General features: G+C 41.9%; 1 protein-coding gene across 1 annotated transcript in view; it reads left to right on the forward strand.

Moving 5' to 3' along the window:
* pxdn (peroxidasin) overlaps positions 1 to 15827 on the forward strand; it is a 58599-nt gene that overhangs the window by 18069 nt on the left and 24703 nt on the right. Inside the window, exons 4-10 of the mRNA XM_030044928.1 lie at positions 781 to 852; positions 3347 to 3418; positions 5793 to 5864; positions 7092 to 7261; positions 11839 to 11956; positions 12294 to 12463; positions 14185 to 14457. Of these exons, the coding sequence (XP_029900788.1) occupies positions 781 to 852; positions 3347 to 3418; positions 5793 to 5864; positions 7092 to 7261; positions 11839 to 11956; positions 12294 to 12463; positions 14185 to 14457 (947 nt within the window). The remainder of the gene's footprint in view (positions 1 to 780; positions 853 to 3346; positions 3419 to 5792; positions 5865 to 7091; positions 7262 to 11838; positions 11957 to 12293; positions 12464 to 14184; positions 14458 to 15827) is intronic.

Here is a 15827-nt window from a genome sequence, read left to right on the forward strand (position 1 = left end):
TTGTCCAATGATAATCTGTTTTCGTTTTTACGCTGACAATATAAACATCAATGTATCAGTGTTTAAAAAGAGTGACCCCTGTTTTTTTCTGAGCTGTGTGTACCATGTATCATGCCATGAACAGCTAAATATGTACATAAACAATTCAACAAGTGTCCTCATATAGCAGCAGCGAAGTCAAATATTCCATGTGTAAATTTAAGATTTTACTAGTATAGTCTCAATCAGTTGTGATAACTTGCATTGCTGTTGCTCATATGGACTTAATTACTCTGTGATGTTTGGTGCATTTTTACACTAATAATTAACACTCGCCATGTCAGTGATTTGTAAAATAATCCATCAAGCACTGTCCATGTTGTGTTTGGTCAAGTCCATCTGTGGTTGAGTTAAAATGGGACAAGTAGAACGTAACGCTTTTCATGCCTATTTAAAGGCTTTAATCTTTTAAACTTTGATAGTAAGTGTTATTGTTTAATGCTGGACCAAACACTCACTCACCTTTGGAAAGGATTATGGACTCTGGCCTATACTTTATGAAAAGTGATATCCTTATGAAGGAACTGCGCCTTATTAATCAAGTTAAATTGTTAACATTTATATCTGCAGTAAATATGCAATTTGGAGTGCAGAATGCATACCCTTTTAAATGTAAGCTAAAAGATCTCGGTCATTGCATCAGATCCTTTCTACATTCTCTCTCCTAATAACCAGAGAGAACTCAGATGATCCTGTGTGCGTGAGTGTGTTACTAATGTTACCGATTATCTCTCCTTTCAGCTATTTGTACAAGAATGAAATCCAATCAATTGACAGACAAGCATTTAAGGGGCTTGTCTCTCTTGAGCAACTGTAAGTGACCCAACTTCCTCGTCCATCTATTCCTTCTGCTCGCCCTCTGCTCCTCCTCCCATCTACTGTATCATCTATCTGTCTGTAAAATACCTCTACCCCCTTTTCCTTTGAAGGACTACTTTAAAGGATTCATGAAGCCTGACAAGCCCTGCATGGTCATAAGTCATTTATAAGCTAACTCATATGGTATAAAAGGTGCCATCAGATGTAACAGATCACAAGATCTGACATGCTGGCAAATATGGCATGATTCTTATGAGTACTTATGAATGCATGACTATGTAGACCTTACAGATCATGATAACTCTGTTCAGTCATTGTTCATGAAATGTGACACCAGTGCTTCCACCCCCCCAACCCTCCGTGCGCCCCTCTATCTACTTTGCCGCCGCCATTATGCATGCCGTGTGTGCACCCACCCTTGTATGCCGCGCTGACCCCTTTTGACCCCTTTGCATGAGTCGCATGTCTTGTGGTTGCGACGACTGATATGCGTTGTCCCTTATGAAGCATAAAGCATGATATCTAGCCCTGTGCTAGCATAGCAAACCCAGCCTGCAAGACTTGGCTCCTTATGTGCTCAAGCTGGAGACTCAGCCTCTACTTTCTGGCCAAGTTTGACTTGTATTTCATCTACTACTGTTGAAGAAACCGCTCTCCTGCTCAGTTTTTTTTGAGACCTTGTACTACAATGCTTGGATTTGCACTAGAATTGTCTCAAGTGCTAAGAAACATTACGTATGTGCTATCTGTAAGGTGTGATACTGTAAGGTGTGATGCTGAATGACAGTCAGGAACTTGATTTTTGTCTGTTGCTTTTACAATAAATCACTGATGTCTGTTTCATCTTTTTTAGCTTGCATGTTTGAAAATCAAAAGATTAACAGTCACATTATTGATATGTTTAATGATAAGAATTGTGTTTACAGATTGGTGATTGGTATTTTGTCAAAACTATTGATTATAGGAAATGGCCTCTGTGCTGTATTGCCATTGGCTAACTACAGCTATGGCACTATGGGCCAGTGTGTTATTACCACAACAAATATGGCTGACATGCAACTTCTCCTCAGCTAATTAGGCTTGCTGAACCCTTGGAGGAGACTGTGACTTACTTTGCTATAACTGCATCAACAGAGAACAAATGGCTAATTCACCAAGCAAAACCAATTTCAACTTTAAGCTCCATGCCTTGCAGCTGTTTTGAATTTTGCTACAGTAATGAAGGGTTTTATATGTGGGTGACAAGTTCTGAGCCAGATTGCATACTCTTTAATGGTCTCCCTACATCTCTACTGGGCAGCAGATGCCAAATCTACAAGTCATGTGCTTTTTTGGAGGAATAAACAGGACTTCTGTACATATGCATTCCCATAGACCCACCATGCTGTTGTTGGTGTTTCATAAGCATGCTAGCAGGTTTGTTGTTGAGCATATAAAGATCGCTTAGTACAATTTGTGGTCAAATGCTCACTAATTGTCAAGAAGTTGTGGTTCCATTCCAACTTGCTATCATTTGAACTATAAAAATTTATATGGGGCCACAAATACTTTTGAATGTACCATGAAAAAATGTTTTGGGATGCTCATTCATGCTGGAAGTAGAGCTAAGAGACTGTAAGACAAGTTTGTTCTTGGTAATATTAAATCTTCTTTTTTTCTGTCTCAGTCATTTAACATGGTTGTCTGGATTGTGTTGTGTCGTCCTTGGTCATACTCTGGCGTCTTTACAGCACATATTTTAGGCAACACCCTTTAATGATCCTTTTCAGTCAAAGACAGCATCTTGGATGTCCAGTGTAGCTTGAAAACATGGCGCAGTGTCAAAATTTGAGCTGTACTAGCAGACAAAAATACAATTTATTTTCTTGTTTTGAATACATGCAGAGGGGTTTTTGCAGTTGTGGATCTATGTTTTGCTTAAGCCTTCTGTGTCTTTTTTGCTGCTGCAGCTGCTTTGAATGTTGCTTTCCCTGTCTAAACTAGAACATACCCAACTGAACTCTTACAGTTACCATATAGCCATCAGTTGGATTTCATTTCCCTAAGCTTTTATTTGTTGGCATATGGTCTGATTTATGTTTTCTCAGCTCAAAGGGTTTTGGGGGCATAAATTCTGTTTGCATTCCACAAGTGTACGTGCTTTTCCCTGGTGTGCACTTTCATTTTAAAGTTATCTTTTGCCCATAGAGTTTCAGACCATGTATATCAACTGTGTAGGATGGATGCCTGCATATTCTACCTGGCCTGTCTGCACTTAGTTTCAGCTAAATATCACCCTTTCTAAAGATCTGCAATCACGCGATGTATGTGCCATGCATGGGCAAGTGAACCGGTCTTAGGTTGGAGCGTTCTTCAGTAGTCTCATCAACCCGTTGTTTAGTGTTCATTTCTTGCACATAAGCTACTGGGAAACTGAAACTGCATTTAGTTGGATTGGGCACTCTAATCTAGTTTTACCGTGCTGTGTCAATTCTTTGTCCTCCTCCAGGTATCTGCACTTCAACAACATTGAGTCATTGGAACCTGAATCGTTCACTCACCTTCCAAAGCTGGAGCGACTGTAAGTTCATGATCTGTTGCATTTCACCCAATAGGCCTACACTTGTTGATAAAACTTGCCCTTTACGTACACAGATCAGAATGGTTTTGCTGATCTTTATGTAAACTCTCCCAAATGCAGCTAGCATTTTTCAAAATTAAAATGTGTTGATGTGCTGCAGCCAGGTAGATTAAGCCTTTACAAACCAGGACATCTTATAGAAACCAGACGATGATGTTCTTGTCACATCAGGCAGGTTGTCGTGACATTAGAATGATTTGCAAAAGACCTTTGAGAATGTAACTTTCTCTAAATCAGAACAGCTGACTAACTCTTAACACGTTTCATGTGCTGTGGAAACAGTATATTCCTAAGGCACAGTGCTATTTTTGTTTCATTACCAATCAAGATGAACACATGCGTGAACAGTTTCTGTTTAAAAGTTTACCCGTGCTTTTGGTAGACGATTTGTTGGCAAACAAATCGTCTACCACCGTCTACATTTTAATTAATTCTATCTATATTCGCATGGCCATGGTGTAAATGATTGTCATCCAGAATGGAATTGTCAGCATGAGCTATTTGTGGCAGATATACTCCATACATCAATAAATTACCAGAGCATCATTGTGCAGCAAGGAGTTGAGGTGATTTGATTGGTCATGTTGACAACGGCCACTACAGCTTCTACTGATCCTAATCCTAACACTCTCCCAATTCGATAGGTTTACCAAATTACCAAGTATCAGTCAGCGTGCACTGTGCTGTATGCCATGTGCCACTGATTCACACAAAAACAGAACCCTAAATATGCATGCTTATAAGTAATATTTTCCCTTAGAATAGACAACTTGAGTTCAGTTGCTGTATAAATTTTTGTCAGGAAATGTATTGGGAAAAATTCTCCTTGTCTTTGTCTTGTTTTTATAATTTGACTGCCAGGGCCATCCAAACAAGATCACATTGGGACAATCAGTCAGAGAATCGAGGGGAACTGAATGAGGTCACATCAAATTCAAGTCAACACTCTTGGATTGAGGATTGAGAGCACATACTGGCCTCATTAAACACTGACTTGAGCTAATTGCAACCAGGGATAGGAACACTGTTCTTTTCGCATTATTAATTACCTGCTTCAAATATATTGAACAGTATTGTATTGGGACACTCCCATTCAGTAACATCAGAATATATTTACTTAGTTTTGCCTCAAAATCCACAGAATATTATGCTAAAATGAAATTATGACTTAAAATTGATTTTGGTCGATTGGTTGTCCATTACCACAGTAATGCTTAACAAGTTGCGTAGAATGATGCTTTCCATAATCTCACCATAATCTCATCAAAATTTCTTTATTCCCCTTTACACATCTGTGTAATAAAAACAGTCAATCAACTATTTATTTGTCTCACAAAAAATGTAATCTTGTCACTGTTTGTAGTAACTAATGGAATACAGCCACCGTTTTATTGTTCTCAAATTGTTGTAATCCATTTATCCATAATCTGTTATTCCACAAATCTGCCTGTGAACCCACTGGACATAAATTATCCAGTCAATGTGCAGACGTAACATCGCCTCTGCTTTTCACACTCCAAACCAGATGTCAGAGTGTTGAGAGTTAGCCCTGTTAAATTCCTGTGTCATTATCCCTGTTTACGGGACATTGTCTGGAATCCCACTCTATCCATACTCCCTATTCCCTTGAGATGATGAGGAGAAGGAGGGACACCTGCAAACAAACAGGGAAACGGGGGGGATTCCCAGGTGCACACTCTCTGGATTACTTGTTAGGGAATATCTCCATGGCCACGGTCAAAGCAGTCACTTGAGTGAGGTGGCCCGCCAAGAGTTTGTCTGCAGATCAGTTTCCCGCAGATAGAGATAGAAGAAGAAGAATGCATTACAGCTGTTTTTGATTTATGGCTACTTTGAATAAAACTGAACATTTCTGGGTAGATATTTTTGGGCGGATCCTTCCATAAACAATACTATTTGTTTGACGTCTACTTTCAGCAAAAGAATTCAGGAGTAGTTTCAAGGGTCATCAGGTTGAGCATTCATAGCATGTCTGGGAACACGATCATATTTCTTGTCCCATATGGAAAATGGAACATGATACTATCAAAGGGCACATTCTAAAATATTGCTCAAAATATCCACTATTATTAGCTTAGCCATCTAACTTTATATACATGATCACAAAATATACAGGATTATGTTTCAGTATTCATGTTTGTTTACTTTGATAGGCATGGCAATGACTCATGGAACTAAATTCTCACAGTATTCAGCTTTAATGAACCCAATTTTAGTGAATACTGATCATCTCTCTCTTTCTCTCCCTCACTCCCTCTATTTCCTTTTTCTCCCTCTTTGTCTACCGCTGCAGGTTTTTGCACAACAACAGAATCACCCATCTTGTCCCGGGAACCTTCTCACATCTTCAGTCCATGAAGCGACTGTAAGTGGGAAAGTTCCCTAATCGCTAGTGAAGGAGCAAACAGCTGGGGCTGTTGTGTGAGAATGCGTGTCCATAACCATCTCTGTTGTTTACACCCATGACATTCAGTGTCAAATGGGGCCTGTTTGTTTAATGCTGCACAATCACACTGCTCCATTCTCACACTTCTTTGACTGTAAGAGCATTTCTATCATGAGGCCATCAGCCCACGCCTTACCATTATATCCCAACTTGCTGTCTCTGACTCAGCTGAAGTGCAAAATCGGTAGGGCTGCATAGGGTATGGTGAGAAAAGCAAAGAAAAGTAATAATTCTGTGGTCCATCTTGCAAAAGAGATGCTTAATTTTGCCTTCTTGTAAGCTGAAATATCATAATTCTGGGCCTGACAACATATAACCAGCAATCTCTAATACAAGGCAGGCTCAGCTTTGGGCTCTGTCTTCATGCAGCCAACAGACAGTGAAGAACAATCAGTGGTTTGGCCTTGCCCCATTGTTTTCTCCCACTCCTGTCTCACTTATAAATGATGGCTTCCAGGATTTGTTAGATCACAGGCCAGCATGCTTAAAAAGAGATACACTCTAGCAGACTAACCTTAAATTCACTCTGATTAAGGCATTCAGTGTTGGAAGATCTGTAGAATTACTTGATATATAAGATAATATTATTTGAAGTGTACAATAATATATAAATATGTAGTGACGGAAATATGGGGCATTGGATTTTGTGCCAACATAGTGCAATTTTTTGTTGATGAGTTTTCTATAAACATTATGAAAAATGAATGATCATTTTGGCATTTACAGGCAGGCAAACAGTGATTCAACTTCAGAAATGCCTAAGGAACCTCACCAAGCTAAAACATTACCAGTGAAATATTCTCAAAGGGATGTCATGGATAATGGATACATTGTGGTAGAATGAACAGCTGGCTCAGTAACCAAAAGATGAGGCCAAGCAGAGAGACGGTTTCCCACAGCAGGAAGCGAGAGTTTTCCAGCATGGCTCTGGTGAGTCCTGTTTGGACTGAGCCGGGCTGGGCCTGGCCATGCTGGGCCAGTTTCAGTTCATACCGGGGAGGCCGCCAGAGAGGCTTTACACAACACTGCTGCATGCACATCTTATAAATATTAGAGTAAATGCCTAATATGGCAGCGAGATGATAAATCATTTCATTATCTTTGTCTGTGTTTGTTTTTGTGTGTGCTGTGTGTATGTGTGTTCAGGCGACTGGACTCCAACGCGTTAAACTGTGACTGTGAGCTGCTGTGGCTGGCTGACCTGCTGAAGCAGTATGCCGAGTCGGGCAATGCCCAGGCCGCTGCCACCTGTGACTATCCCAGCCGCCTGCAGGGCCGATCGGTGGCAACACTGACTGCTGAGGAGCTCAACTGTGGTATGGTTGAAGCTGGTCATGGAATTTGGGGTAGTCTAAGTGGGAAAAACCATGGAATGAGAAATTTGTCAGAGGAAGTCAAGCAATATCAAGGAATTTTACAAATTGACCATTGCACATGGAGATTCCAGAATGGTATACCAGAACTTGATTTCCTTCTGTTGTGTTGCTGCTTTCCACATCAAGCCCAGCTCTAGTGGAAACTAGATTGGTCACTTCTTTAGACATGTATGTATGTCTATCAGCATCATGAAACTAGGTTGGAATACAGTTTGTGGGTAATGGAAGCCCTTTGACTTAATTATACAAAATTCAAGGAGTTTTTGGATTACAGCCACATTAGAAATCCTGAGGAAGATGCTTGTGTGTGAGCGTGGTCATGTAGCAACGTGCACACGGGGTTTTCCCTCATACAAAAAGGTTCAGTTGTCAGTTGCCAGGTACATATACAGTACAGGCCAAAAGTTTGGACACACCTTCTCATTCAATGCGTTTTCTTTATTTTCATGACTATTTACATTGTAGATTCTCACTGAAGGCATCAAAACTATGAATGAACACATGTGGAGTTATGTACTTAACAAGAAAAGGTGAAATAACTGAAAACATGTTTTATATTCTAGTTTTTTCAAAATAGCCACCCTTTGCTCTGATTACTGCTTTGCACACTCTTGGCATTCTCTCGATGAGCTTCAAGAGGTAGTCACCTGAAATGGTTTTCACTTCACAGGTGTGCCTTATCAGGGTTAATTAGTGGAATTTCTTGCTTTATCAATGGGGTTGGGACCATCAGTTGTGTTGTGCAGAAGTCAGGTTACCTCACAGCCAACAGCCCTATTGGACAACTGTTAAAATTCATATTATGGCAAGAACCAATCAGCTAACTAAAGAAAAACGAGTGGCCATCATTACTTTAAGAAATGAAAGCCAGTCAGTCCGGAAAATTGTAAAAACTTTAAATGTGTCCCCAAGTGGAGTCGCAAAAACCATCAAGCGCTACAACAAAACTGGCACACATGAGGACCGACCCAGGAAAGGAAGACCAAGAGTCACCTCTGCTTCTGAGGACAAGTTCATCCGAGTCACCAGCCTCAGAAATCGCAAGTTAACAGCAGCTCAGATCAGAGACCAGATAAATGCCACACAGAGTTCTAGCAGCAGACCCATCTCTAGAACAACTGTTAAGAGGAGACTGCGCGAATCAGGCCTTCATGGTCAAACAGCTGCTAGGAAACCACTGCTAAGGAGAGGCAACAAGCAGAAGAGATTTGTTTGGGCCAAGAAACACAAGGAATGGACATTAGACCAGTGGAAATCTGTGCTTTGGTCTGATGAGTCCAAATTTGAGCTCTTTGGTTCCAACCGCCCTGTCTTTGTGAGACGCAGAAAAGGTGAACGGATGGATTCTACATGCCTGGTTCCCACTGTGAAGCATGGAGGAGGAGGTGTGATGGTGTGGGGGTGTTTTGCTGGTGACACTGTTGGGGATTTATTCAAAATTGAAGGCACACTGAACCAGCATGGCTACCACAGCATCCTGCAGCGACATGCCATCCCATCTGGTTTGCGTTTAGTTGGACCATCATTTATTTTTCAACAGGACAATGAGCCCAAACACACCTCCAGGCTGTGTAAGGGCTATTTGACCAAGAAGGAGAGTGATGGAGTGCTGCGGCAGATGACCTGGCCTCCACAGTCACCGGACCTGAACCCAATCGAGATGGTTTGGGGTGAGCTGGACCGCAGAGTGAAGGAAAAGGGGCCAACAAGTGCTAAACTACCTCTTGAAGCTCATCGAGAGAATGCCAAGAGTGTGCAAAGCAGTAATCAGAGCAAAGGGTGACTGTTTTGAAGAAACTAGAATATAAAACATGTTTTCAGTTATTTCACCTTTTTTTGTTAAGTACATAACTCCACATGTGTTCATTCATAGTTTTGATGCCTTCAGTGAGAATCTACAATGTAAATAGTCATGAAAATAAAGAAAACGCATTGAATGAGAAGGTGTGTCCAAACTTTTGGCCTGTACTGTATACACACTTCTTACTAAAAAAAGACTCAGTGCACACAAACTTGAGCGGGTGTGCTTAGTCACTGTCTCTCACACACAGATACAAAGACACACACGCACACACAGGTGTATCCTCTGTGTGTGTCTGTGGTCTGCAAACACCCAGCTGTTTGATCATTTATATCCCACCAGCTGTGTCTCTGGTCTGGGTAACATCTGAGTCAGGACACATTGAATTTGCCTCCAATGTCTCCACTATCAGACCACCAGTCCTGTTATCTTCTCAGTTCTTTTAAGAATGAGACTACTGTGTGCGTATGTCTGTGTTAGCATGTGTGCATGGGGGGACTGATGTGGGGGGCCCACAGTATGTGTTATTTCTTTTGGGTGTTTCAAGTGTACAAAGATAGTGGTACAGGCTAAAACAACTTTAGGATGTTTTTAAAGTACCTGAACCGGTTCTAATGGGATCTGATGAGTCCTGTTTGGATTTGGCTGACTTTGAGAACTCTGCACTGCCAGAAAGTTTGGCTTCTCCTTTGCTGCTCAATTTACTCTTTGAAATGCATGTGGAATCAGTATAGACAGTCACCTCAGTCTATATGAGCAATTTTGTCTTGTTAGCGCAACGCTGACGTCACGCTTACAGCCTGGACATGGTATAACCTTCCAATTACAGTGTAATTCACTATTTTACAGGACAGGACAGCACCCCTAGATTTGCACGATATAAGTTTTATGCCAATATTGTAAAATAATTTTATGGTACTGTGCACTAAATGCCTGGATTTAGTGGTAGGCGGTCCTGGCCATGGAGTGCCCACCACTGCTTATAGTATGGAAATCACTGCCTAAATCCATCCACCTTAGTTCTCTGTTTCCCTTCGTTCCCGCTGGAAGCAAAGGGAAGCCAGGCAGGCAGGCAAGCAGGCAGGCTGTATGTAGTTGGCAGCTCAGTGCAACCCAACCACACTTAAACCTCAGCAGCTAATTTGACAGCCCTGACTTGCCCATTCTTGCTCAATGTATCCCCCTCCCCTGTGTCTGTCTGCATAGCAAGACACCAGGGGAAGAGTGTCTGTTTAAAAACATGGTGGAAGCCATTCCACACCTCCCTCCTTGCTTCCCGCTCTCAGTTTTCTCCCCCTTTCCCCCTATAAACGGGGCGGAACAATGTGCGGTGGGCTGTGCAGCTGTCAAAACAGCAGCCCTCTTTGACATGAAATGCCACCTCCCTGCACAAGTGGCATCTCATGGGGCTGGGCTGATTGGGCCACGAGGAGGTTGGGTTACCACAAACGGGGTTTCCAACCCACTGCAATTACCGCCCCCAGTGCTAATGTGGTGGTAAGAAGAGAGATGGGTTTGCTGTGCTGAAGCGTTTTATCAGTTCAGTTTGGTTGAGCTGTTGGCACATGGTGTTAGATTCATGGCCCGTCCCATGTGCATGGTTTGTACGTTAGTAGAGAACTGCTTGAAAGACTACTTGTACAGTCTCTACTGAAATATGTCTACCACATGTACACTATGTGCAGGGTTGGGGCCGTAGAGACAGAGTGCACAGCAGGTTGGCAAGCAACTGCAGGAGCTTGTCTTTCTCAGGGCGGGGCAGGGGTTAGTTTAATGTGTGTATAGTGAGTTTGTGGTCCTGTTCCTGTGTATATTCACTCTCACGTAAGCGTTAGTAAGATGTGCGGCCAAAAATTACAACGAATGGCCTATAGTTCACCACCCACCCATGTTCCAGCTCGATCAGGTCAGTGTCTTACACCCTGAGCACTTTTAACGATTTCCTCACTGTTTTGTTTGCTGGGACTCTCTCCTGTCTTAACCCAAGAGACCACTAAATTGGCCTCATTTAGGGGGCCCAAGTCTTGCATATGTGCTCCGCAGTTCATAACTCTGACTGTAGTTTGCTGTGTTCAAAAACTAATCGGGAATTGTCTTTTTTCCTGTGTTTTGACTTCAGGTAGACTTCTTGCTTCTTGAACAAATAAATATGAACAGATAATCACTCATGTAGATAGAGGTCAAATTCAAGTCTTGTCATTGGTTTGTTGCCCTTTTACCTGGTAGTTACATACATTTTTATGTCAGACGCAACTCATAAGGGCTTGTTTTGACCTGTGTTACAATTTTACATTGCGAATGAAAGAGGACACGCCTCCATCCATCAGGTTCAATAGCTTTTCCTCAGATCCCTTATAACCCTCTCTTGTATTGAACTTAGTCACCTTTCTGCACAACCTTTTTTCATGTGTTCAGTGACCTGTATTAAAATTGTCAGTTAAACTTGACAGTGAAAATGTAGCCTAATGCCAATACAGCATTATAATTTCCCACATACACATTTTCACATGCTAGCAGAAACATTATCTTACCATATTGAAATGAAAATGGAAAAGTCACTTGACATTTCATTTTCATTGGCTTACCCTTTGATCAGCACACTTATAATTAAAAGTCAGTGAAGCAAAACATCTCTTAACTGTCATGTCTGTGTATATGTTCTTCTTGTCCTGAACAACCTAATTCTGTTTTCCTCCGATTTCTCCTTTATCTCCAGAGGTACCCAGGATCACTTCGGAGCCCCAGGATGTCGACGTAACATCAGGGAACACTGTCTACTTCACCTGTAGGGCCGAAGGCAACCCTAAACCACAGATCATATGGCTCAGGAACAAGTAAGACATACACCACTCTGACCATTTTGGGAATGAAAGAGCTCAGACGTTTTTGTTAATCTTTTGAACATTTGTTTAGTTGGATCTAGTTAAAAGTGGGACTTAATTTGTGTATTTGGGTCTCATGACTTGTTGACATTTAATATGGATAAACAAAAGTCACTAATGAGCTCTGTCATCACTATTTGCAGAGGAAAAACTTTCCATGGAAATGCAACTATCAGTGAAAGATTTCCTAGTCATTTCTGGATGTTTTAGAAACTGTATACATATGTGTTGTCTACGTTGTTGAAGCTGCTCTTGATACAGATTTGTGTATCTCTGTCTCCTTCTCCAGCAATGCTCTGAATATGCGTGATGACAGTCGTCTGAACTTGCTGGAGGACGGAACACTGATGATCCAGGACACCAGAGAGACAGACCAGGGAGTGTACCAGTGTATGGCCAAGAACGTGGCCGGGGAGGTCAAGACATCACAGGTCACACTTCGATATTTTGGAGCCCCCTGTAAGTAGCTCCATTTTATATCCCACCTTCTGCTGACCACAGATAAAGTATCAACTGCTATGTTTAAAGCTGCACACATAAGATTTTTATCTAAAGCTACACTTGTTTTACCAAATTGAGGCCACAAATGAGAGCAGTGTCCCATTTCTGTTAACTGATTCTATGGATTTGCTGTGACCAATCAGATAATGTTGTAGGGCATTGGAGAAACAATTTAAATGCTGATTGGGTGAGTGTGGTGCGGGCCTTCACCAAACAAAGGATAGCCATCTCAAGCAAAAATGCCATTTGACAACCACAGGGAACTATTCAACAATTTCTAGACAAACATATAGTGGCGTTTTGGCTGGCGACCCAACCCAGCCCTACAGCTATGTAAAGACTTCTTTCACCTCCACGTCCACAGATGTCTGTGATCTCCACCTCATCAGCCACTACAAAGTGGGAATTTATGCCTGCAGAGTGTGTCATCTACTACAGTTATATTAACATATTTCTGAGAAATGAAACTTTTAAAACCTTATGAAATTAAAAGTTTTGACTTAGAAGTTGCCTGGTTAATAGGATAGGAGCAGGATGAGGGTGCCCTAAGGGATTGACTGGGTGTTAGTGTGGCTAGTTCTCAAAATGACTGAAGACACAGTTGAGGTAATCTGTTGTGGTAAAATGAGGCGTAGGTGGCAGGTTTTTCCCTTTAGTCACGTCAGAGAGGCTTACAAATCACAGGGATAAGAACCACTGCTCCTTTAGGATTTATACCTTTTTGGGTGCAAGATTATCCGACACAATAGTGTTTATTAGCAGTTTGGAGGAGCATTCAATCACTGTTCTTGTTAAGAAAGGTAGCTGCAGAGCAAGATGCACCATTCAGTGTCAGCCCTGAGGTTACCTTCAAAATGCAGCAGGTTGAATAACTGGGTTATCCCACTGAGCTGTGAGCAGAGCATACTGGCTGTCATGGGAAAATTACCACTCCTTCCACACACACACACACACACACACACACACACACACAAACATACATTCTGTCCCTTGTATCTGCTTCTTTTTTCTTTGTCTTTCTCTGTGCCTTATAGGTACACATACTTATACGCACACATACAGAATGTACACATCCATCAGTTGTCATGCCAATAGCTGTCGCCATGGGAGATTAGCATGGTTGTCACCAGATGACCCCGGGGTTGTTGCCTTGGTGACTGATGGCCTAAGGCGCGACCCCTCGTTAAGGAACAGTCTCTGAAAGCAGATGTTCTACATTTCCTGCCTCTATGTGATTGTGAACTCCAGGTCACCGCTGTGTGATTATAAACGTGTGGCCCCTCACTGTGTACATATTTCTCCTAATTAAACTGTAATCACTGACCAAATTTGGACAGGGCTCACCCATGTTTGTGATACACATCTGAAGTTGTTTTACACAGTAGTCAGAGTGTCATTACTGGCATTGATATATAAATACAAAGATGATCTTTGAAGCACTGTGCATGAACTAACCTTTGAAATGAATTTCTCAGCAGCCTTCCTTTGAACATTTTGCTTACATTTAGGTTGTTCCAAGGTTTCCAGTGCCTTACCATTAATCAAACAAGAGATCCAGATGAAAAGAATTTTTCTCTCAAACCATGTTCTCACCTCTTACCTAATTAATCAAATCCCTTTCCCATGTTTTTCCCTGCCCTCATTGTCCTCATCTCTCCCTGCACCCACACTGTCTCCAGCACGGCCCAGTTTTGTGATCCAGCCCCAGAACACTGAGGTACTGGTGGGGGAAAGTGTGACCCTGGAGTGCAGCGCCACAGGCCAACCCCAGCCCAGGGTGTCATGGACAAAGGGGGATCGGACACCCCTGCCCAACGATGCCCGCATCAACATCACCCCCTCTGGAGGGTTGTACATCCAGAATGTAGTGCAGGCTGATGGGGGCCAGTATACCTGTTTTGCCTCCAATAACGTGGACACCATCCATGCTACAGCTTATATCATCGTACAAGGTGAGTACCACAGTGGTTTTTCTCCCAGGTCTTGAATTTATGTATGGTTGGAGTGCAGTTCAGAAAACAAACAGGTAGTTATTAACATACTCTTTATTGTCAGCTTCTTGTATTTCACATTTACTTCTTCTTTTGCTGAATCGTGCTTCCTGTGCTCCTTTGCTGTTTTTCCAGCACTGTAGTATTTCTAGAGACACGCCAGTTGACCTTGTGAATTTTTTGACAGATTTTTCTTGTTTCTCAGCCGCAAACGCACACACACCAGACAACACCAGGCAACACTTAACAACACAACTGAGATTGTCCTGGTGACTCATGATATGTCACTGACGTCAGGGTTACTAATCTCACAGGAACTTGGCGTGATCCAAAGTGAATCCAATCAAAACAGCAATAAAGAGCAAAAACTAGAGTTGTTGCTCTCAGTCTGCCTCACCTCTCTGTTAGCCCAGTTCTCTGGCTGTTATTGTCTCCACTCTTGGATTGAATCTCTCTTTCCCCATACTCACACAGGACTTGTTCAAGACCCAGATGTCAGGTCATAAATATCAGACGTGTTTGGAGATTATCTGGGCACTAATTCACAGACCAGTCTGCAAGTCCATTGGCGGACTCTGTAAATCCCTCGCACTAAATGATCAGTTTGACTGACCTTGGTCACACAAAGCTTCAAATCAGTATAGCTACTCGGATTCTTGGTATCAGCAAATATGTTGTTAAGTAGCCCAGTAATCCTACAGCATATCTCCTGGCTAAAGGGGCTTTCACACCTATTCTGTTTGGTGTGTTTTAATCAAACTGTAGTTTGTAAACTAAATGTTAGTTCAGTTCATTTGGAGAGATGAGACTATGCATTTGAACTCTGTTGCAGACAAGTGAAGTGTGGTCTGCTTGAAAAGTTGGTACGTGGTCCAGTCCCAAGCTAACCACAGTATGCTTTCTTACAGAAAATGTAATTGAATTGATCTAAGGCAAATAAACTTAAATGCAATGCACTGCAGGTTGAAAGTGAATGCTAGCCAGGTGGAGCTGCTGGTACTGCCAAAACTTGTGGTGTAACAATGAGGTGACAGCACTTCTTGAAATATGGGCTTGAAGCAGCATCTCATGAATGCTTGTGGAAATGCAAAAAAATACAAAGAACTACCTTATTACGTTGCTGTCGCTCCATTATATCGCTGTTTTATGGAATATGCAATTGTCAGCAACTAAAGTTTCCTTCATAAAATTTCTGTCCAGTAGATGAATGACCTGTTCAGCTGCATGTCATTTGTTTACAAATTTTGAGTTGCTTAACACTGGGCCATATGAAGCCTGGCCAGACCAAATAAAAAATGGAACAAACTAGCAACTTTATGCCTGAATCAGAA

This window comes from Myripristis murdjan, chromosome 22 (genome assembly GCF_902150065.1).
Source record: "Myripristis murdjan chromosome 22, fMyrMur1.1, whole genome shotgun sequence".
Classification (NCBI taxonomy): Eukaryota; Metazoa; Chordata; class Actinopteri; order Holocentriformes; family Holocentridae; genus Myripristis; species Myripristis murdjan.